Source organism: Panulirus ornatus, chromosome 6 (genome assembly GCF_036320965.1).
Source record: "Panulirus ornatus isolate Po-2019 chromosome 6, ASM3632096v1, whole genome shotgun sequence".
NCBI lineage: Eukaryota > Metazoa > Arthropoda > Malacostraca > Decapoda > Palinuridae > Panulirus > Panulirus ornatus.
The window spans coordinates 19,178,401-19,203,492 of NC_092229.1; the positions used below are offsets into that span (position 1 = coordinate 19,178,401).

The following is a 25,092-nucleotide window of genomic DNA, read 5'->3' on the forward strand; positions in this document are numbered from 1 at the left end:
TTCCATTATGTTCTGTATAAATGGGCTACAGCTTTTTTTCATCAGGAGGGCCAATCCTCCACCTCAATTGTATTCTATCCCTCTTTACTTTGTCCCTGGAGTCGGGAAGGAAAAATTCTACCTCTGTATTCTCTGTGTTGTAGAATGCAACTGAGAGGGGTAGAAGCAAAAGGCTGGAAGCCCCCCCTTCTTGTATGTCAATTTCTGAAAGATGGAACAGAAAAAGGAGTCAAGTGAGGAGAGATCATCCTCCCTATAGGCTCAGACTGGGTTGTTAAAACGTGTGTGGATGTAACCAAGATGAAAAGAAAGGGGAGACAGGAAGAGTGTTTGAAGAAAGGAACCTGGACATTCTGGCTCGGGTGAAAGAAAGTTCAAAGGTAATGGGGAAAACAGTTTGAGAATGTCTTATGGGTAAAGCCAGGGGTAGGTGTGTCAGAAAGAGTAACGGAAGGGGTATAACTACTGCTTAAGTAGGAGTTGTGGAAGGGTGTGAAAGTGTTTAGGGAAGTGAGATCCAGACTGATGTGGATGAAAACGAAAATGTGCTGCAATAGATTAGTGACTATGTGTGCTTTTGCTCCTGGCTATGATGGGGATGATGAAGTGTTTTGGAAGCTACCAAGTGAGTGTATCAGCAATTTTGATGCAAGAGATTATGCATCAGCAATGGGTGATTTAAATGCGAGAGTGAGTAATGTGGGAGTTAAGGATATAATTGGGGGATGTGGGGTATTCAGTGAGGTGAACAGTTGTGAATACCTGATTCAAAAAAGGGACATTCAAATTATATGTGCAATAAGTAAGAATGATGATAAGAGGGAATTACTGGATTACATACAAAGTGATAGGCACGGAAAGAGAGACTCTAGGATGTGAATACAATGAGTAAGGCAGCTGGGGCAGCTGGTGGGATATCAAATTACCTTGGGAAGTCATTGGTGAAGAATTTTAAGGATTTTCATGAAAAATAGAAATGATATGAATGAGAAGAGGGAGGTGAAAGTAAGTGAGCTTGGAAAGATGTACATGAAGAAATACTAGGAAATATTGTGGACTGAATGGTGAGAGTAAATGAACCTAAGGGAAATGCTGAGGAATGGGAGATATTTAGGGAAGCAATGCTGACATGTACACAGGTAGTGTGTGGTATGTGGAAGATGGGAGGTAGGCAGGTGAGAAAGAAAACTGTGTGATGGGATGATGAAGTAAAGTTGCTAGTGAAAGAGAAAAGAGGGGTGCACATGCAACAATTATAGGGGAGTGCAAATGATTGGGTCATGCAAAAGAGAAAGGTGCAAGGGTTTAAAAAGAGGGCAAATGAGAGTTGGGGTGATTGATTTTTAGTAAACTTATTTTCAGTTAACTTCAAGGACAATGAGATGATTAGGAGGTTTACAGTGAGATAAAACAAGAGAACAAAGAGGAACACTGGTGAAACAGGGTAATGGGGAAATGGTAACAAGTAGTGAGGAGGAGATGAAGCATATATTCTGAAAGATTGTGGAATGTTTTTGATGATAAGATGGCAGATATGAGGTGTTTTGGTAGGAATGATATGTGAAGAGAGAGTCATGGAAAGTGGTTTGGTGAAGACACAAGAGGAGGTGAAAACAATGCATAACATGAAATGAGGTAAGGCAGCTGTATCAGATGATACTGAAGAAATGGGATGACAGTGTTGATGATTGGTTAGTCAGAATCTTTAATGCATACATGGATCAAGATGAGGTGTCTGAAGATTGGCAGGAAGCATGTATAGTGCTACTGTATAAGGGCAAGAGTATCAAAGGTGAGTATTCACACTACAGAGGTATAAGTTCGTTGAATGTAACAGGTAAGTTGTATGGGAGAGTGGAAACTGGGAGGGTAAAGACATGTAGAGAGCATCAGATTAGGGAGGAACAATGTGATTTCAGGAGTGGTAGATGATGTGTGGATCAGGTGCTTGCTTTAAAGAATGTGAGCCATATTTAGAAAAACAAAGGATTTTGATGTGGTATTTATGGATATTCCCTCAAAGGCCCAGTTCTCTGTTCTTAACGCTACCCGCTAACACGGGAAATGGCGAATAGTTTGAAAAAAGAAAAAAAGATTTATGGATTTGGAGACACAAGTGCCTTGACAAAGGTCTTATGAATATATGGTGTGGGAGGAGAGCTATTAGAAGAAGTGGAAATTTTCTATCAAGAGTGTCAAGTGTGTGCATGAGTAGGTACAGAGGAGTGTGAGAGATTCCAGGTGAAGGCGGGTCTGTGGCAGGGATGTATGATGTCACCAATGGTGTTCAATTTGTTCATGGATGAAGTGGTTTGGGAAGTAAATGTGTTTAATTTGTTCAAGGATGAGTTGGTTTGGGAAGTAAATGCAAGGGTCTTGGAAAGGGGCAAGTATGAAGTATGTAGGGGGTGAGAGGTGTCCTGGAGTGTGAGTCAGTTGTTGCTTGCTGATGACAGCACTGGTGGCAGATTCGAGAGATAAACTGCAGAAGTTGCTACGTGAGTATGGGAGAGTGAGTGAAAGGAAGCTGAGAGTAAATGAGAATACAAGTAATTAGAGTTGAGGGACAAGTTAGTCAGGGTATGAGTTTGAATGGAGAAAGTTTGGAAGTACTGAAGCAATTTAGATACATGGGAGTGAACAAGACAGCAAATGGAACCATGGAAGTGAGTCATAGGGTACATGAAGAGGTGGTTCTTGGAGTAATGTGGAATGTTTGGAAAGAGAAGTTGCTACCTGAAAGAAAGAAAATGGGTATGTTCAAAGGTATACTGTTCAAATGATGTATGCATGCAAGGCATAGGCTATAGATGAGGATGTGCAGGAGGGTGGATGTGATAGATACGAAATGTTTGAGAGGAATATGTGGTGATTACATAAGTAATAAATGGGGAAGAGAGAGGTGTGGTAATAAGAAGAGTGTGATTGAGAGATCCAAAGATAGTTTGCTGTAATGGTTTGGACATATAGTGAGAATGGTCGAGGAGAAGTTGATAAAGTGGCTATATGTGTCAGAAGAGGAGGAGGCAAGAAGGGGAGACCAAATTGGATATGGAAGGATTGAGTGAGAAAGATTTTGAGGGACCAAGGCCTGAACATGCAGGAAGGTAAAAACCATGTGCATGAGACAGAGTGATTTGGGGCACAAGGTATACTGGAGGCAATGTCCTGTCAACAGACTGAACCAGAGAATATGAAACAGCCAGAGGAAACTGTAGAAAGGTATGTGGGGTCTGGTTGTGGATAGAGGGTGTGGTTTCAGTACATAACATTTGACAGCAAGAAAATGGATGTGGGCAAATGTAGCCTTTCTTCATATGTTCCTGGAAGTACCTCAGTAACAGGAAATGGCAAACTAGGGTGGTGATCTGTTTCCTGTGGGGCAGGGTGGCACTGGGAATTGACATGGTGAGCAAGTACAAAGACGTATATATGCGTAAATTCATAAGTATGGGTATGTGTGTATATGTACATACATATATGTACAAACACAAAGGTGATAAAGGTGAAAGTTCAAACTACAGAGGCATAAGTTTGTTGAGTATTCCTGGAAAATTGTATGGAAGGGTATTGATTGAGAGGGTGAAGGCATGTACAGAGCATCACATTACAGAGGAGCAGTGTGGCTTCAGAAGTGGTAGAGGATGTGTGGATCAGATGTTTGCTTTGATGAATGTGTATGAAAAATACTAAGAAAAGCAGATGGATTTGTATGTGGCATTTATAGATCTGGAGAAGGCAAATGAGAGGGTTGATAGAAATACTTTGTGGAAGGTGAAAGACCATTCCATCACTATCATGAGCTGTTCTCATTTATTTTTTTCTGTATCTTTACTACTGAGTACTTGTCATCCCATCCTAACATCAATATAAATGCAGTTCCAGTTTTTATCTTCAATGATGTCAGTCTGGATGGGGTATGTCTGTTATCAATGTTCTCTAGTTTCTAAATAAAACTTTTAAGAACAAAACAAACTTCACCTTATAGAAGCAGAGAAAATAAAAGTTCGTCTCCTACCATTGGTAAATTCTCTCCAGTGTGATTCAGAGTAACCTGTGTGCTGCTGCCATCTCTCCGCATGTAGGACAGACTTCCCTTTCGAACTCGCTCACTTGGCTGAAGAGGAGGAAAATAGCAAAATCAAAACTAAAAAAAAAAAAAAATAGCCATGACTAACTTTTCTTGGTATTCTAAATAAAAAGTCCTCTTCAAGATCCTCTAAATACACAGTAAAAAAACAAAACCATAAGAGACAAAAATCAGTCTAACTCTGATTTCATCTAACACTGATCACTTTACCCAGCATCATTTTTGATACTATATCTATAAAGTTTACGTGCATAAATAACTTTAAATATGTCAATGAAAAAGTCCTCTGTTTTGTGTAAAATGTACTCCCCTTAAGGAAAAAGAATTACAGAATAACTCTATTCCTTATAACAAGTAAGAATAACCCAAAAAAAGAGTATACTTTCCTCTATCTTGCTGTGGTTGGGTATTGCACTGACAGGGGCAGGATCTGGATGGTGACATGGATCCTAATAATCTACATAAGTATATGCTGATTTTGGAATTCTTTTAGGTTCCATTTTGATCCATGTACACAATGTGTGTTTATTACATCCAGTATTATTTCAAACATCTCATGTGTCACACTGACATATTTTTTTACACATTATATGTGTAGTAATAAAAAAGATAGTTGTGAAAGCTGAAGAGGGTGTGCTGAAAAGGTTTGGACATATGAGGAGAATGAGTTAGGAGAGGTGGACAGAGAGAATATATCTGTCAGAAGTACAGGAGACAAGGAGAAACGGAAGACCAAACAGGACATGGAAGGATGGAGTGAGAAAGTTGTTGATTGCTCTGAGCCTGCACAGCACAGAAATGCTGCCAATGGATTGAACCAGGGTTTATGAAGCAGCTGGGGAAACTATGGAAAGGTTTGTGGGGCCTGGTTGTGGATAGGGGCTATTATGTTTCAGTGCATTACACATAACAGATAGAGAATGGATGGGTGAATGAGGCCTCTTTTTGTCTGTTTCTGCACAATGATGCTAATGAGGGAAACATTGAGCAAGTAAGAAAAATATATATTTCTAATCTTCTAATGCATTATTCATCCACAGGACATCATTTCCATACATAATAACCTCATTTTCATCAAAAATATAAATAGCCATACAAGAAGAATTGGTTCTTTCTCTGTAAAAAAGACAATAGTAGTAGCAGCATAAATCTGGTTTTCCACTATGGTTGACAGTGATGCATGAAACTTTTCCAGCTGTTGTTACATTGCTGGTAATTTGGTGGAAGGCATTGCAGATTCAGAACAACAAATGAGGAATGAATGTGTCTAGCCACAAATGTGGCTTGACAAAATGAGGGGTTAAGCTTGAAGGAAGACTTCCTATAAAACCTAAACAACCTATGAAATAAAACCACTTCCACATCTAATATTCATGTAAACTGCTGTTTAAAGAAAGCTATAAGCACCTGATGATCAAACTCAAAATCAAACACAGACATATTCAAAGCACTCAACTCCAAGAAAATTTATAAATACCGGATTATGGAAAGTGAAATAACAATTGCGAAAATATAAAAAAGTTGTGCAACAATAAGTTTCAAAAAGGAAGCAAGAAATTACCCAGTATGCAATTCTCATGAATAAAATCAATGAATCATAGCCAGTACCTATACTCTGACAGTACAGGTTGCATCTCTCTAATCCGGTGCTCTATGGTGCAGCAACTTGTTAGCAGTGCTAAGGCACTAAAATCTGCTTACATTGCAGCCGAGCTAATTAAAAGTCCTGTTAATTTCTTATATTCAGCTGTATTTTATTCCTTCAGGATGTCATCCAAGAGACCAAGAGGTGCAGATGGAGCTAGTGCTAATAAGCATAAGCATAAATACTTATCTATGCTCAAAAAGGAGGAGTTACTTAAGAATTAAATAAAGGAACTTCTGAAAAGACTTTATGTGAGTACTAAGAAACTGGATCATCAACTGTGTATGACTTAGGGGTCAATTTCTGTTTTCTAGCATTTTCTGTAATCCTGCAATTTCCAGATCCCATGGTTGCCTGATTAAAGAGATACAGCCTGTATATAAATTTAAAGAGTATTGTCTTTGAGAACACTGTGCCAGTGTAGTATGTTTTCTGTTGGGCAGTAACAGCTATTTGGCCAGCAAGCATTTTGATATCACAGATTTGGCCCATGTTTTCCAAACTTTTTGAAAAAGATATCCCAACTTGGAAATGTTTTACTGCACAGACTCTTTACATTATGATATTTGCAAAGAACAGCAAAATCAATAGGTTTTTCATATTCATCTATTTTAATTTTGCTTTGTCGCTGTCTCCCGCATTTGCGAGGTAGCGCAAGGAAACAGACGAAAGAAATGGCCTAACCCACCCCCATACACATGTATATACATACACGTCCACACACGCAAATATACATACCTATACATCTCAATGTACACGTATATATACACACACAGACATATACATATATACACATGTACATAATTCATACTGTCTGCCTTTATTCATCAGAATTTCCTCCAGTGTAAACAGTGCAGTTAGTAACTCTGGGACTTTCCCATAATTGAGAACATTTCTTCATGTCAGGTTTTGTGGGCTGAGAAGGCAGCTTATATTCAAATTATTGTTGCAAAACTATCTCAATAAATATCATCCAGATCTTTGTGATGAATGTTAAACATTGCAAGTGTAATGAGAGATTTTAACTATGTATAATGTTTCTTGTACATTAGCATATTACTGGGAAGATGTGCTGAAGATAAAGCAAGATAAAGTTCAGTAATTTCAAGAGAATCAGTCTGTCCTGGTTGTCTTAGTTTTTTGATGCTTAACATTTGGTGAAGTAAGGCATTTACATCATATGTTTTAATTTAATGAAAGTATTTTCCTTACCAACCAGTCAACAATACAGTCACCCCCTTTTTTAATAAATTCCACTGCAATACCATCCAAACCTGCTGCCTTGCCGGTTTTCATCTTCCGTAAAGCTTTTACTACCTCTTCTCTGTTTACCAAATCATTTTCCCCAACCCTCTCACTTTGCACACCACCTCGACCAAGACACCCTATATCTGCCACTCTATCATCAAACACATTCAACAAACCTTCAAAATACTCACTCCATCTCCTCACATCACCACTACTTGTTATTACCTCCCCATTTGTGCCCTACACTGAAGTTCCCATTTGCTCCCTTGTCTTACGCACTTTATTTACCTCCTTCCAGAACATCTTTTCATTCTCCCTAAAATTTAATGATACTCTCTCACCCCAACTCTCATTTGCCCTCTTTTTCACCTCTTGCACCTTTCTCTTGACCTCCTGTCTCTTTCTTTTATTCATCTCCCACTCAATTGCATTTTTTCCCTGCAAAAATCGTCCAAATGCCTCTCTCTTCTCTTTCACTAATAATCTTACTTCTTCATCCCACCACTCACTACCATTTCTAATCAACCCACCTCCCACGCTTCTCATGCCACAAGCATCTTTTGCACAATCCATCACTGATTCCCTAAATACATCCCATTCCTCCCCCACTTCCCTTACTTCCATTGTTCTCACCTTTTTCCATTCTGTACTCAGTCTCTCCTGGTACTTCCTCACACAAGTCTCCTTCCCGAGCTCACTTACTCTCACCACCCTCTTCACCCCAACATTCATTCTTCTTTTCTGAAAACCCATACAAATCTTCACCTTAGCCTCCACAAGATAATGATCAGACATCCCTCCAGTTGCACCTCTCAGCACATTTACATCCAAAAGTCTCTCTTTCGTGGGCCTGTCAATTAACACGTAATCCAATAATGCTCTCTGGCCATCTCTCCTACTTACATACGTATACTTATGTATATCTCGCTTTTTAAACCAGGTATTCCCAATCACCAGTCCTTTTTCAGCACATAAATCTACAAGCTCTTCACCATTTCCATTTACAACACTGAACACCCCATGTATACCAATTATTCCCTCAACTGCCACATTACTTACCTTTGCATTCAAATCACCCATCACTATAACCCGGTCGCGTGCATCAAAACCACTAACACACTCATTCAGCTGCTCCCAAAACACTTGCCTATCATGATCTTTCTTCTCATGCCCAGTTGCATATGCACCAATAATCACCCATCTCTCTCCATCAACTTTCAGTTTTACCCATATTAATCGAGAATCTACTTTCTTACATTCTATCACATACTCCCACAACTCCTGTTTCAGGAGTACTGCTACTCCTTCCCTTGCTCTTGTCCTCTCACTAACCCCTGACTTTACTCCCAAGACATTCCCAAACCACTCTTCCCCTTTACCTTTGAGCTTCGTTTCACTCAGAGCCAAAACATCCAGGTTCCTTTCCTCAAACATTCTACCTATCTCACATCTTGGTTACATCCACACACATTTAGACACCCCAACCTGAGTCTACGAGGAGGATGAGCACTCCCCGCGTGACTCCTTCTGTTTCCCATTTTTTAGAAAGTTAAAAAATACAAGGAGGGGAGAATTTCTGGATTTCTGGTATGTATGACTCATGGTGAGGTGCCTGAGGATTGGCGGAATGCGTGCATAGTGCCATTGTACAAAGGCAAAGGGGATAAGAGTGAGTGCTCAAATTACAGAGGTATAAGTTTGTTGAGTATTCCTGGTAAATTATATGGGAGGGTATTGATTGAGAGGGTGAGGGCATGTACAGAGCATCAGATTGGGGAAGAGCAGTGTGGTTTCAGAAGTGGTAGAGGATGTGTGGATCAGGTGTTTGCTTTGAAGAATGTATGTGAGAAATACTTAGAAAAGCAAATGGATTTCTATGTAGCATTTATGGATCTTTCCACCTCCAATTTGGTATCCCACTTCTCCTCATTCCCTCCACCTCCGACACATATATCCTCTTGGTCAATCTTTCCTCACTCATTCTCTCTATTTGCCCAAACCATTTCAAAACACCCTATTCTGATCTCTTAACCACGCTCTTTTTATTTCCACACATCTCTCTTACCCTTACATTGCTTACTCGATCAAACCACCTCACACCACATATTGTCCTCAAACATCTCATTTCCAGCACATCCATCCTCCTGCGCACAACTCTATCCATAGCCCGCACCTCGCAACCATACAACATTGTTGGGACCACTATTCCTTCAAACATACCCATTTTTGCTTTCCGAGATAATGTTCTCGACTTCCAAACATTCTTCAAGGCTCCCAGGATTTTCGCCCCCTCCCCCACCCTATAATTCACTTCCGCTTCCATGGTTCCATCCACTGCCAGATCCACTCCCAGATATCTAAAACACCTCACTTCCTCCAGTTTTTCTCCATTCAAACTTACCTCCCAATTGACTTGACCTTCAACCCTACCTTGCTCTTATTCACATTTCCTCTTAACTTTCTTCTTTTACACACTTTACCAAACTCAGTCACCAGCTTCTGCAGTTTCTCACATAAATCAGCCACCAGTGCTGTATCATCAGCAAACAACAACTGACTCACTTCCCAAGCTCTCTCATCCACAACAGACTGCATACTTGCCCCTCTTTCCCAAACTCTTGCATTCACCTCCCTAACAACCCCATCCATAAACAAACTAAACAACCATGGAGACATCACACACTCCTGCCGCAAACCTACATTCACTGAGAACCAATCACTTTCCTCTCTTCCTACACGTACACATGCCTTACATCCTCGATAAAAACTTTTCACTGCTTCTAACAACTTGCCTCCCACACCATATATTCTTAGTACCTTCCACAGAGCATCTCTATCAACTCTATCATATGCCTTCTCCAGATCCATAAATGCTACATACAAATCCATTTGCTTTTCTAAGTATTTCTCACATACATTCTTCAAAGCAAACACCTGATCCACACATCCTCTAACACTTCTGAGACCACACTGCTCTTCCCCAATCTGATGCTCTGTACATGCCCTCACCCTCTCAATCAATACCCTCCCATATAATTTACCATATAATATATATACATATATATATTGTCCCTGGGGATAGGGGAGAAAGAATACTTCCCATGCATTCCTCACGTGTCGTAGAAAGGCGACTAGAGAGGACGGGAGCAGGGGGCCAGAAATCCTCCCCTCCTTGTATTTTAACTTTCTAAAATGGGAAACAGAAGGTTTTTCATAAATTCTAAAAATTTTCTATAAGGCTAAATAAAAAGTTTTATATTGTAAACACTTTTAAGAAAAAAAATTAATAAAAAGAAAATAAAACAGGTTAGAGCATTTCTTTTCATATTTCAAATTGGTTTTACAGTATAAGATGAAAATCTTTATACTCTAAAAACTTATTGTTAAATCAACTGCTTACTTTCATGACTCACTTGATGTGTGAGCTTGTAAAAGCAAAATAATTTCTTTCCCTTACTCTAATCAGTTTTTAAAGTTTTCAGTTCAAATACCTTTTAAAATACTTTTGAAGAAGAATAAACAGACAAAAAAGGCCACATTCGTTCACACTCAGTCTTTAGCTGTCATATGTAATGCACTGAAACCACAGCTCCCTATCCACATCCAGGCCCCACAGACCCTTCCATAGTTTACCCCAGACACCTCACATGCCCTGGTTCATTCCACTGACAGCATGTCAACCCCAGTATACCACACTGTTCCAACTCACTCTATTCCTTGCACGCCTTTCACCCTTCTGTATCTTCAGGCTCCGATTGTTCACACTTCCAATTTGGTCTTCCCTCTACCTCTGACACATATGTCTTCTTTGCCAATCTTTCCTCACTCATTCTCTCCATGTAACCAAACCATTTCAACACACCCTCTTCTGTTTTCTCCACCAAACTCTTTTTATTTCCACACATCTCTCTTACCCTTTCATTATTTATTTGATCAAACCACCTCACACCACGTATTGTCCTCAAACATCTCATTTCCAACACATCCACCCTCCTCCGCACAACCCTATCGATAGCCCATGCCTTGCAACCATATAACGTTGCTGGAACCACTATTGCTTCGAACATACCCATTTTTGCTCTCCAAGATAACATTCTCACCTTCCACACATTCTTCAACACTCCCAGAATCTTCGCTCCCTCACCCACCCTGTGACTCACTTCTGCTTCCATGGTTCCATCCGCTGCTAAATCCATTCCCAGATATCTAAAACACTTCACTTCCTTTGGTTTTTCTCCATTCAAACTTACCTCCTAATTGTCCCTCAACCCTACTGAACCTAATAATTAACCTTGCTCTTACTCACATTTACTCTCAGCTTTCTTCTTTCACACACTTTACCAAACTCAGTCACTAATTTCTGCTGTTTCTTACCCGAATCAGTCACCAGCACTGTATCATCAGTGAACAACAACTGACTCACTTCCCAGTCCTTCTATCCAGAAAAGACTGCATACTTGCCCCCCCCTCTCCAAAACCCTTGCACTTACCTCCATCCATAAAGAAATTAAACAACCATGGGGTCATCACACACCACTGCCGCAAACCAACATTCACTGGGAAACAATTACTCTCCTCTCTTCCTACTCGTACACATGCCTTACATCCCCAGGCAAAACTTTTAACTGCTTCTAGCACTGCTTCTTTCCTCCCACACCATATACTCTTCATACCTTCCATAAAGCATCTATATTAACCCTATTATATGCCTTCCCCAGATCCATAAATGCTACATAAAAATCTATCTATTTTTCTAAGTATTTCTCTCATACATATTATACTTAACCCCCTTCTCCCGCATTAGCAAGGTAACACAAGGAAACGGACGAGAAATGACCCAACCCACCCACATACACATGTATACACATAAATGCCCACACATGCACATATACATTTCAACGTATACATACAGACATATATATATACATATACATGTACATATCCATACTTGCTGCCTTCATCCATTCCTGTGGCCATCCCACCACACATGAAATAGCATCCCATCCCCTCCAGGGAAGCAGTGCCAGGAGCAGACAAAAAAGGCCACATTCATTCACACTCAGTCTCTAACTGTTATATGTAATGCACCAAAACCATAGCTCCCTTTCCACATCCTGGCCCCACAAAACTTTCCATGGTTTACCCCAGATGCATCACACACCCTGGTTCAATCCACTGACAGCATGTCGACCCCAGTATACCACATCATTACAATTCACTCTATTCCTTGCACACCTTTCACCCTCCTGTATGTTCAGACCCCGATTGCTCAAAATCTTTTTCATTCCATCCTTCACCTCCAGTTTGGTCTTCTGTTTCTCCTTCATCCCTCCACCTTTGACAAATATATCCTCTTTGTCAATCCTTCCTCACTCATTCTCTCCATGTGTCCAAACCATTTCAACACATCCTCTTCTACTCTCTCAACCACACTCTTTATTTCCACATCTCTCTTACCCTTTCAGTACTTACTCGATCAAACCACCTCACACCAGATATTTTCCTCAAACATATAATTTCCAACATATCAACCCTCCTCCGCACAACCCTATCTATAACCCATGCCTTGCAACCATATAACATTATTGGAACCACTATTCCTTTGAAAATACCCATTTTTTGCTCTGCAAGATAACATTCTCTCTTTCCACTCATTCGTCAATGCTCCCAAAACCTTTGCTCCCTCCCCCACCCTGCGACTCACTTCTACTTCCATGGTTCCATCTGCTGTTAAATCCACTTCCAGATATCTAAAACACTTCACTTCCTCCAGTTTTTCTCCATTCAAGCTTACCTCCCAGTTAACTTGGCCCTCAACCCTACTGAACCTAAAAACCTTGCTCTTACTCACATTTACCCTCAACTTTCTTCTTTCACATACTTCATCAAACTCAGTTACCAACTTCTGTTTCTTACCCGAATCAGTCACCAGCGCTGTATCATCGGCGAACAACAACTGACTTGCTTTCCAGTCCCTCTCATCAAGAACAGACTGCATACTTGTCTCTCTCACCAAAACTCTTGCATTTACCTCCATAACCACTCCATCCATAAAGAAATTTAACAACCATGCGGACATCACATACCTCTGCTGCAAACCAACATTCACTGGGAAACAATCACTCTCTTCTCTTCCTACTCGTAAACATGCCTTACATCCCTGGTAAAAACTTTTCACTACTTCTAGCAACTTACCTCCCACACCATATACTCTTAATACCTTCCACAAAGCATCTCTATCAACCCTATCATATGCCTTCTCCAGATCCATGAATGCTACATACAAATCCATCTGTTTTTTATGTATTTCTCACATATATATTATACTTAACCGTCATCTCCCGCATTAGCGAAGTAGCACAAGGAAACAGATGAAGAATGGGCCAACCCACCCAAATACACATATATATACATAAACACACACACATGCACATATACATACATATACATTTCAATCTATACATATGTACACATACAGACATATACATATATACACACATACATATCCATACTTGCTGCCTTCATCCATTCCTGTCACTATCCTGCCACACACAAAATAGCTTGTCCCTCAAACCTACTGAACCTAATAACCTCGCTCTTATTCAAATTTACTCTTAATTTCCTTCTTTCACACACTTTACAAAACTCAGTCACCAACTTATGCAGTTTCTCACCCGAATCAGCCACCAGCGCTGTATCATCAGCGAACATTAACTGACTCACTTCCCAAGCCCTCTTATCCACAACAGACTGCACACTTGCCCCTCTCTCCGAAACTTTTGCATTGACCTCTCTAACCACCCCATCAATAAACAAATTAAACAACCATGGTGACATTACGCACCCCTGCTGCAAACCGACATTCATTGGGAACCAATCACTTTTCTCTCTTCCTAATCGTACACATACCTTACATCCTTAGTAAAAACTTTTCATTGCTTCTAACAACTTACCATCCACAACATAAGCTCTTAAAACCTTCCACGAAGCATCTCTATCCACCCTATCATATGCTTTCTCCAGATCCATAAATGCTACAAACAAAGCAATCTGTTTTTTTAAGTATTTTACACATTAATTCTTCAAAGCAAACACCTGATCCACACATCCTCTACTACTCCTGAAACCACGCTGCTCTTCCCCAATCTGATGCTCTGTACATGCCTTCACCCTCTCAATCAATACCCTCCCATATAATTTCCCAAGAATACTCAACAAATGTATACCCCTGTAATTTGAACACTCACCCTTATGCCTGTGTACAATGGCACTATGCATGCATTCCACCAATCCTCAGGCACTATGCATGCATTCCACCAATCCTCAGGCACTTCACCATAATCCATACATACACTGAATATCCTTACCAACCAATCAACAACAGTCAATCCCTTTTTCATAAATTCCACTGTAATACCATCCAAACCCTCCACCTTGCCACCTTTCATCTTCCGCACACACACACACACACACACACACACATATATATATATATATATATATATATATATATATATATATATATATATATAAGAGGTAGTAAAAGCTTTGCAGAAGATGAAAGCCGGCAAGGCAGCAGGTTTGGATGGTATTGCAGTGAAACTAATTAAAAAAGGGGGTGACTGTATTGTTGACTGGTTGGTAAGGTTATTTAATGTATGTATGACTCATGGTGAGGTGCCTGAGGATTGGCGGAATGCGTGCATAGAGCCATTGTACAAAGGGGATAAGAGTGAGTGCTCAAATTACAGAGGTATAAGTTTGTTGAGTATTCCTGGTAAATTATATGGGAGGGTATTGATTGAGAGGGTGAAGGCATGTACAGAGCATCAGATTGGGGAAGAGCAGGGTGGTTTCAGAAGTGGCAGAGGATGTGTGGATCAGGTGTTTGCTTTGAAGAATGTATGTGAGAAATACTTAGAAAAGCAAATGGATTTGTATGTAGCATTTATGGATCTGGAGAAGGCATATGATAGAGTTGATAGAGATGCTCTGTGGAAGGTATTAAGAATATATGGTGTGGGTGGCAAGTTGTTAGAAGCAGTGAAAAGTTTTTATCGAGGATGTAAGGCATGTGTATGTCTAGGAAGAGAGGAAAGTGATTGGTTCTCAGTGAATGTAGGTTTGCGGCAGGGGTGTGTGATGTCTCCATGGTTGTTTAATTTGTTTATGGATGGGGTTGTTAGGGAGGTGAATGCAAGAGTTTTGGAAAGAGGGGCAAGTATGAAGTCTGTTGTGGATGAGAGAGCTTGGGAAGTGAGTCAGTTGTTGTTCGCTGATGATACAGCACTGGTGGCTGATTCATGTGAGAAACTGCAGAAGCTGGTGACTGAGTTTGGTAAAGTGTGTGAAAGAAGAAAGTTAAGAGTAAATGTGAATAAGAGCAAGGTTATTACGTACAGTAGGGTTGAGGGTCAAGTCAATTGGGAGGTGAGTTTGAATGGAGAAAAACTGGAGGAAGTAGAGTGTTTTAGATATCTGGGAGTGGATCTGGCAGCGGATGGAACCATGGAAGCAGAAGTGAATCATATGGTGGGGGAGGGGACGAAAATCCTGGGAGCCTTGAAGAATGTGTGGAAGTCGAGAACATTATCTCGGAAAGCAAAAATGGGTATGTTTGAAGGAATAGTGGTTCCAACAATGTTGTATGGTTGCGAGGCATGGGCTATGGATAGAGTTGTGCACAGGAAGGTGGATGTGCTGGAAATGAGATGTTTGAGGACAATGTGTGGTGTGAGGTGGTTTGATCGAGTAAGTAACGTAAGTAATCTTTCCACCTCCAATTTGGTCTCCCTCTTCTCCTCGTTCCCTCCACCTCCGACACATATATCCTCTTGGTCAATCTTTCCTCAATCATTCTCTCCATGTGCCCAAACCATTTCAAAACACCCTCTTCTGCTCTCTCAACCACGCTCTTTTTATTTCCACACATCTCTCTTACCCTTACATTACTTACTCGATCAAACCACCTCACACCACACATTGTCCTCAAACATCTCATTTCCAGCACATCCACCTTCCTGTGCACAACTCTATCCATAGCCCATGCCTCGCAACCATACAACATTGTTGGAACCACTATTCCTTCAAACATACCCATTTTTGCTTTCCGAGATAATGTTCTCGACTTCCACACATTCTTCAAGGCTCCCAGAATTTTCGCCCCCTCCCCCACCCTATGATCCACTTCCGCTTCCATGTTTCCATCCGCTGCCAGATCCACTCCCAGATATCTAAAATACTTCACTTCCTCCAGTTTTTCTCCATTCAAACTCACCTCCCAATTGACTTGACCCTCAACCCTACTGTACGTAATAACCTTGCTCTTATTCACATTTACTCTTAACTTTCTTCTTTCACACACTTTACCAAACTCAGTCACCAGCTTCTGTAGTTTCTCACATGAATCCGCAACCAGCGCTGTATCATCAGCGAACAACAACTGACTCACTTCCCAAGCTCTCTCATCCCCAACAGACTTCATACTTGCCCCTCTTTCCAAAACTCTTGCATTCACCTCCCTAACAACCCCATCCATAAACAAATTAAACAACCATGGAGACATCACACACCCCTGCCGCAAACCTACATTCACTGAGAACCAATCACTTTCCTCTCTTCCTACACGTACACATGCCTTACATCCTCGATAAAAACTTTTCACTGCTTCTAACAACTTTCCTCCCACACCATATATTCTTAATACCTTCCACAGAGCATCTCTATCAACTCTATCATATGCCTTCTCCAGATCCATAAATGCTACATACAAATCCATTTGCTTTTCTAAGTATTTCTCACATACATTCTTCAAAGCAAACACCTGATCCACACATCCTCTACCACTTCTGAAACCACACTGCTCTTCCCCAATCTGATGCTCTGTACATGCCTTCACCCTCTCAATCAATACCCTCCCATATAATTTGCCAGGAATACTCAACAAACTTATACCTCTGTAATTTGAGCACTCACTCTTATCCCCTTTGCCTTTGTACAATGGCACTATGCACGCATTCCGCCAATCCTCAGGCACCTCACCATGAGTCATACATACATTAAATAACCTTACCAACCAGTCAACAATACAGTCACCCCCTTTTTTAATAAATTCCACTGCAATACCATCCAAACCTGCTGCCTTGCCGGCTTTCATCTTCCGCAAAGGTTTGTTGAATGTGTTTGATGATAGAGTGGCAGATATAGGGTGTTTTGGTCGAGGTGGTGTGCAAAGTGCGAGGGTTAGGGAAAATGATTTAGTAAACAGAGAAGAGGTAGTAAAATATATATATATATATATATATATATATATATATATATATATATATATATATATATATATATATATATATATAATATATTTTCTTTCAAACTATTCGCCATTTCCCGCATTAGCAAGGTAGCGTTAAGAACAGAGGACTGGGCCTCTGAGGAAATAAATATATATATTCATTTATTTATTCTATCATCTTTTATTATACTTTCTCGCTGTCTCCCGCGTTAGCCGGTTAGCGCAAGGAAACAGACAAAAGAATGGCCCAACCCACCCACATACACATGTATATATATACACGTCCACACACGCACATATACATACCTATACATCTCAACGTATACATACATATATACACACACAGACATATACATATATACACATGTACATAATTCATACTGTCTGCCCTCATTCATTCCCGTCGCCACCCCACCACAAATGAAATGACAACCCCCTTCCCCCGCATGTGTGCGAGGTAGCACTAGGAAAAGACAACAAAGGCCACATTCATTCACACTCAGTCTCTAGCTGTCATGTATAATGCACTGAAACCACAGTTCCCTTTCCACATCCAGGCCCCACAGAACTTTCCATGGTTTACCCAAATGCTTCACATGCCCTGGTTCATTCCATTGACAGCATGTCGACACCGGTATACCACATCGTTTCAATTCAATTCAATTCCTTGCACGCCTTTCACCCTCCTGCATGTTCAGACCCCGAACACTCAAAATCTTTTTCACTCCATCTTTCCATCCCCAATTTGGTCTCCCACTTCTCTTCGTTCCCTCCATCTCTGACACATATATCCTCTTGGTCAATCTTTCCTCACTCATTCTCTCCATGTGACCAAAGCATTTCAAAACACCCTCTTCTGCTTTCTCAACCACACTCTTTTTATCACCACACATCTCTCTTACCCTTTCATTACTTACTCGATCAAACCACCTCACACCACATACTGTCCTCAAACATCTCATTTTCAGCACATCCAACCTCCTGCGCACAACTCTACCTATCGTCCATGCCTCACAACCATATAACATTGTTGGAACCACTATTCCTTCAAACATACCCATTTTTGCTTTCCAAGATAACGTTCTCGACTTCCACACATTTTTCAATGCTCCCAGAACTTTTGCCCCTCCCCCACCCTATGATTCACTTCCGCTTCCACGGTTCCATCTGCTGGCAAATCCACTCCCAGATATCTAAAACACCTCACTTCCTCCAGTTTTTCTCCATTCAAACTTACCTCCCAACTGACTTGTCCCTCAACCCTACTATACCTAATAACCTTGCTCTTATTCACACTTACTCTCAGCTTTCTTCTTTCACACACTTTACCGAACTCAGTCACCAGCTCCTGCAGTTTCTCACCTGAATCATCCACCAGCGCTGTATCATCAGCGAACAACAATAGACTCACTTCCCAAGCTCTCTCATCCACAACAGACTCCATACTTGCCCCTCTTTCCAAAACTCTTGCATTCACCTCCCTAACAACCCCATCCATAAACAAATTAAACAACCATAGAGACATCATGCACCCCTGCCGCAAACCAACATTCACTGAGAAGCAATCATTTTCCTCTCTTCCTACACAAAGACATGCCTTACATCCTCGAGGTAGCGCAATGAAACAGACGAAAGAATGGCCAACCCACCCACATACACATGTATATACATAAAAGCCTACACACACACATATACATACCTATACATTTCAACATATACATACAAATACATACACAGAGATAAACATATATATACATGCACATATTCATACTTGCTGCCTTCATCCACTCCTCTTGTCACCCCACCACACATGTGCACGAGCGTGAGGTAGTGCTAGGAAAAGACAATAAAGGTCACATTTGTTCACACTCAGGCTCTAGCTGTCATGTGTAATGGGTTGTTCTTCGTCTGTTTCCTGACGCTACCTTGCTGACGTGGGATATGGCAATCAACTATAATAAATAAACAAATAAATAAATGACTAACAGATAAAGAGCTTGTTGTGCATTAAAAACCTAATATTCTCTGGAAGAAGTCAGATGGTTTACCACCATGTTTTGAATGCAAGGTTTCAAGATACCACTTTATTATGCTCTGTGCTATCTGTGATATCTTAGTCAAAGATATTTCTATTCAAATTTTTCAAGTTTTGTTTTTATATGCAATTTCTTAGCTTTTATTGACCTAAAGCTCTTCGCTCGACCTTCCTTCAATTTCTCTCTTTCCTCTTGAAACCTGTTAAACTTTTCTATTTTTTCATGAATTTTCCAAAATAAGAAGAATAACTTACCCCTATAATGAAATCACAAATTATAACCTATCAAGTAGTGAAAACAGCTACATATAAAATATAAAAGACTACATGAGCAGTAAGTAATTAGCAAGATTAAGTTCCTCACATTGTGAGCATGAAAGTATTGATGAGAAACTCTATCATCACTTACAAAACCAATGGCCATGGTCAAACATTATCCCTCGGTGCCAATCTAGGTTTCCACATGTAATACCTAGGACCATCATATAGTAATTGCTCACACAAAAACTTTTGCTGCTTTGACATATGAAAGTTATGGTGCAAACTCTCAGAACAACACTGGGGCTTTGCAATAAAGACAGATTTGAACAAAATTTACACACTACCATTTCCAGTAATCTTTTCCACTAACACTGAAGTCTTAAAGGGTATTGTAAGGGTTTAGAATCATACTTTACCAGCTCATGGTCACTCTGTAAGGAACATCAACTTCACATTTACCTAATTAGTATGTCTTATAAGTGAGAACTATAGGAATTTCAAATATCAAATCATTATGTATCAAGAAAAAACATCTACATATATAAAAATCACATTGAAATGGATAAGCTAATTTTGGTTTCCAAGTCAACTGCAAGTGATATGGTTATGGCAGTCCATTTTGTGACTGTAAACTCCAGATGAACTTGTACTGGGATCATTCTTTTTTTTTTTATTATCATACTCTGTCGCTGTCTCCTGCATTAGCAAGGTAGCACAGAGAAACAGATGAAATAATGGCCCAACCTACCCACATGTACGTATATACATACACGCCCACACACACACGTATACATACCTATACATTTCAATGTATACAAGTATGAAGTCTGTTGGGGATGAGAGAGCTTGGGAAGTGAGTCAGTTGTTGTTCGCTGATGATACAGCGCTGGTGGCGGATTCATGTGAGAAACTGCAGAAGCTGGTGACGGAGTTTGGTAAAGTGTGTGGAAGAAGAAAGTTAAGAGTAAATGTGAATAAGAGCAAGGTTATTAGGTACAGTGGGGTTGAGGGTCAAGTCAACTGGGAGGTGAGTTTGAATGGAGAAAAACTGGAGGAAGTGAAGTGTTTTAGATATCTGGGAGTGGATCTGTCAGCGGATGGAACCATGGAAGCGGAAGTGGATCATAGGGTGGGGGAGGGGGCGAAAATTTTGGGAGCCTTGAAAAATGTGTGGAAGTCGAGAACATTATCCCGGAAAGCAAAAAGGGGTATGTTTGAAGGAATAGTGGTTCCAACAATGTTGTATGGTTGCGAAGCGTGGGCTATGGATAGAGTTGTTCGCAGGAGGATGGATGTGCTGGAAATGAGATGTTTGAGGACAATGTGTGGTGTGAGGTGGTTTGATCGAGTAAGTAACGTAAGGGTAAGAGAGATGTGTGGAAATAAAAAGAGCGTGGTTGAGAGAGCAGAAGAGGGTGTTTTGAAATGGTTTGAGCACATGGAGAGAATGAGTGAGGAAAGATTGACCAAGAGGATATATGTGTCGGAGGTGGAGGGAACGAGGAGAAGAGGGAGACCAAATTGGAGGTGGAAAGATGGAGTGAAAAGGATTTTGTGTGATCGGGGCTTGAACATGCAGGAGGGGGAAAGGAGGGCAAGGAATAGAGTGAATTGGAGCGATGTGGTATACAGGGGTTGACGTGCTGTCAGTGGATTGAATCAAGGCATGTGAAGCATCCGGGGTAAACCATGGAAAGCTGTGTAGGTATGTATATTTGCATGTGTGGACGTGTGTATGTACATGTGTATGGGGGGGGGGGGGGGGGGCCATTTCTTTCGTCTGTTTCCTTGCGCTACCTCGCAAACGCGGGAGACAGCGACGAGGTATAAAAAAAAAAAAAAAAAAAAAACATACATACATATATACATACAGAGAAACATATATATATACATATGTACACATTCACACTTGCTGCCTTCATCCATCCAGTCGCCACCCCACCACACACGAAATGGCAACCCCCTCCCATGCGCGTGCACAAGGTAGTGCTAGGAAAAGACAACAAAGGCCACATTTGTTCACACTCAGTCTCTAGCTTTCATGTGTAATGTACTGAAACCATAGCTCCCTTTCCACATCCAGGCCCCACACACCTTTCCATAGTTTACCCCAGATGCTTCACATACCCTGGTTCAATCCACTGACAGCACGTCGACCCAGGTATACCACATTGTTCCAATTCACTCTATTCCTTGCAAGCCTTTCATCCTCCTGCATGTTCACGCCCCAATCACTTAAAATCTTTTTCACTCCATCTTTCCACCTCCAATATGGTCTCCCAGTTCTCGTTCCATCCATCTCCGACACATATATCCTCTTTGTCAATCTTTCCTCACTCATTTTCTTCATGTGACCAAACCATTTTAATACACCTTCTTCTGCTCTCTCAACCACACTCTTTTTATTCCTACACACATCTCTCTTGCCCTTTCATTACTTACTCGATCAAACTACCTCACACCACATATTGTCCTCAAACATATCATTTCCAACATATCCACCCTCCTCTGCACAACCCTATCTATTACCCACGCCTCGCAATCATATAACATTGTTGGAACCACTATTCTTTCAAGCATACCCATTTTTGCTCTCTGAGATAACGTTCTCGCCTTTCACACATTTTTCAACGCTCCCAGAACTTTCACCCCCTCCCCCACCCCGTGACTTAATTCTGCTTCCATGGGTCCATCCACTGCCAAATCCACTCCCAGATATCTAAAACACTTCACTTCCTCCAGTTTTTCTACATTCAAACTTACCTCCTAATTGACTTGTCCCTCAACCCTACTGAACCTAATAACCTTGCTCTTATTCACATTTACTCTCAGCTTTCTTCTTTCACACACTTTACCAAACTCAGTCACCATCTTCAGCAGTTTCTCACCCGAATCAGCCACCAGCACTGCATCATTAGCGAACAACTGACTCACTTCCCAAGCCCTCTCATCGATAACTGACTACATACTTGCCTCTCTTTCCAAAACTCTTGCATTCACCTCCCTAACAACCCCATCCATAAACAAATTAAACAACCATGGAGACATCACGCACCCCTTCCACAAACCGACATTCGTTGGGAACTAATCACTTTCCTCTCTTCCTACTCATACACATGCCTTACATCCTTGATAAAAACTTTTCACTGCTTCTAGCAACTTACCTCCCACACCATATACTCTAATACCTTCCACAGAGCATCTCTATCAACTCTATCATATGCCTTCTCCAGATCCATAAATGCTACATACCAATCCATTTGTTTTTCTAAGTATTTCTCATGTACATTCTTCAAAGCAAACACCTGACCCACACATCCTCTATCACTTCTGAAACCACCCCGCTCTTCCCTAATCTGATGCTCTGTACATGCCTTCACCCTCTCAATCAATACCCTCCCATGAAATTTCCCTGGAATACTCAACAAACTTATACCTCTGTAATTTGAACACTCACCTTTATCCCCTTTGCCTTTGTACAATGGCACTATGCATGCATTCCACCAATCCTCAGGCACTTCACCTTCACCATGAACCATACATACACTTAATATCCTCATTAACCAGTCAACAACACATCACCCCCTTTTTTAATAAATTCCACTGCAGTACCATCCAAACCCATCGCCTTGCCAGCTTTCATCTTCTGCAAAGCTTTCACTACCTCTTCTCTGTTTACCAAACCATTCTCCCTGACCCTCTCACTTCGCACATCACCTCGACCAAAACACCCTATATCTGCCACTCTATCATACACATTCAACAAACCTTCAAAATACTTACTCCATCAGTATTCTCTTCTTTTAATAATGAAATCAGTAAAAGGGCTTCTAAAGGTCTTCTACATATCATACATTTCATAAGACTGCAGAGGAAAATAATTCAAGATTAATATACCACTAATGGGAAGATAAACAGCTAAAACATCAAGGCTTATACCTCTATCTACCTATCCCTACTCATATTGAATATTGATTACATCCATACATATTCAGATACCCCAGCCTGTACCTTTGAAGAGGATGAGCACTCTTTGCTATGTTCCTACTTCTGTTACAATGTTTAGAAATGAAAAATTCACGTCTGTCTTTCTGTTACTGAAATCTTCTTTTCTGTAGTTTACCATCTCTGAGAAATACACATTTTACTGTTTCTTCTACTACCTTGGTGGCTGCTATTTTATCATTGTATATTTGTTGTCATAAAATTTCTTAGAAGGATTATATAATATCAACACCAATATGCCTTTCCTTCCTACAATTTCTCTTCATATTATGTATTTTCTGAACATGTCATCTTCCAATGTTTCTTGAAACTTAAGGCTATCTCTTGTTAGGAATGCCAATACTCCTCCTTCTCATCTGACTTCTGTTTCCTTCCTTACTGTCATGTACCCCTCTTGTGAGATCTTATCTAATTTGCTTCATTCCCAAAACTCCATAAAAATCAGGTGCGTTTTCCCTAATCAAGTCCTTAAATTTTAACCTTTTACCATTTACTATTAATCCATTTGCAGTCTGACCCACGACGGTATGACCCTTAAGCACGATGGTACGACCCTGTGGTACTAGCAGTGCTTTCCTATCCTCTTGCCTCTTTAGGTATCCTGCTTTTGCCTTCTGCCATTATTCTCTGCTTTTTTTCCCCTTTCCTTAGTTTAACACTTGCAATGAATACCTCAATAAGTTTCACTTTGTTCTTAAGTTTCTTAGCCTGCCTGAGTTTTTTTGGGGGACAAGGCACCTCCATATCAAATGTAACTGTAACTAGTTATCTGCTCATCTTTACTTCAACTGCAAATTTTCCTTTCTTTCATCACAGAAACAGAGCCTAGTATTTCTATAGCCTCCTGTAATCTTTTAACCTGTTAAAAGGTGATTACAACAGGGTCTGCATTTTGAAAACAGCCAGATATTATTGCATTTTTGCCTGCATACCAAAAATCTTTTTGTATGTAAAGATGTCTTGACACAAACACCTATAATAATCACCAGAAAAAATTCCTATCTATTCTATAACTCTGACGCCTGTTTCCTTCAGGAAATCCCTCAGAGGGGTGGCCACAGTAAGAGTCTCCATAACCAGCGAACTCCAGTACTGCTTCTTAGCCTTTCATGCCTCACCCTTAACAGGCCACTGACAGAGGACCAATCTGGTGCAGTGTTTGCAGAGGCTCCTACCTAATGTTCCTACCGACTACTTCATCCTAACACTCCTACCTACTACTTTTACCTAATAGTCCTACCTAAATATTCCTACCTACTACTTCTATCTACTTTCCCAAAAGACAGGGCTAGCACATAGTACTCCCTGCAGGAAATCTACAGTTACAAAGAATGTGCTGTGTGTTAATGTTGTAAAGATTTGTGAGTGAAAGGGAGAGAGATTCTGATGTTTGTGGACAGAATGCTAGCAGTTCACGTGTAAGTGAAGCAGAAAGAAAAGACAGCTACCTGGTTTAGAAGAGTGCAACATGAAATCAATGAAATGCTGGCTCTATGCAGCTATCACGAACTCTCCTG

The 25,092-nt window shown here is 40.6% G+C and overlaps 1 protein-coding gene across 2 annotated transcripts in view; it reads right to left on the reverse strand.

Annotated features, from left to right (window-relative positions):
- LOC139749109 (sorting nexin-17-like) overlaps positions 1-25,092 on the reverse strand; it is a 186,109-nt gene that overhangs the window by 20,344 nt on the left and 140,673 nt on the right. The window contains exon 10 of one of the 2 annotated variants that reach the window (XM_071662691.1): positions 4,019-4,117. The exons of the other annotated variant lie outside the window; for it this stretch is intronic. Coding sequence (XP_071518792.1) covers positions 4,019-4,117 — 99 coding nt within the window. The remainder of the gene's footprint in view (positions 1-4,018; positions 4,118-25,092) is intronic. 2 annotated transcript variants of the gene reach the window in all.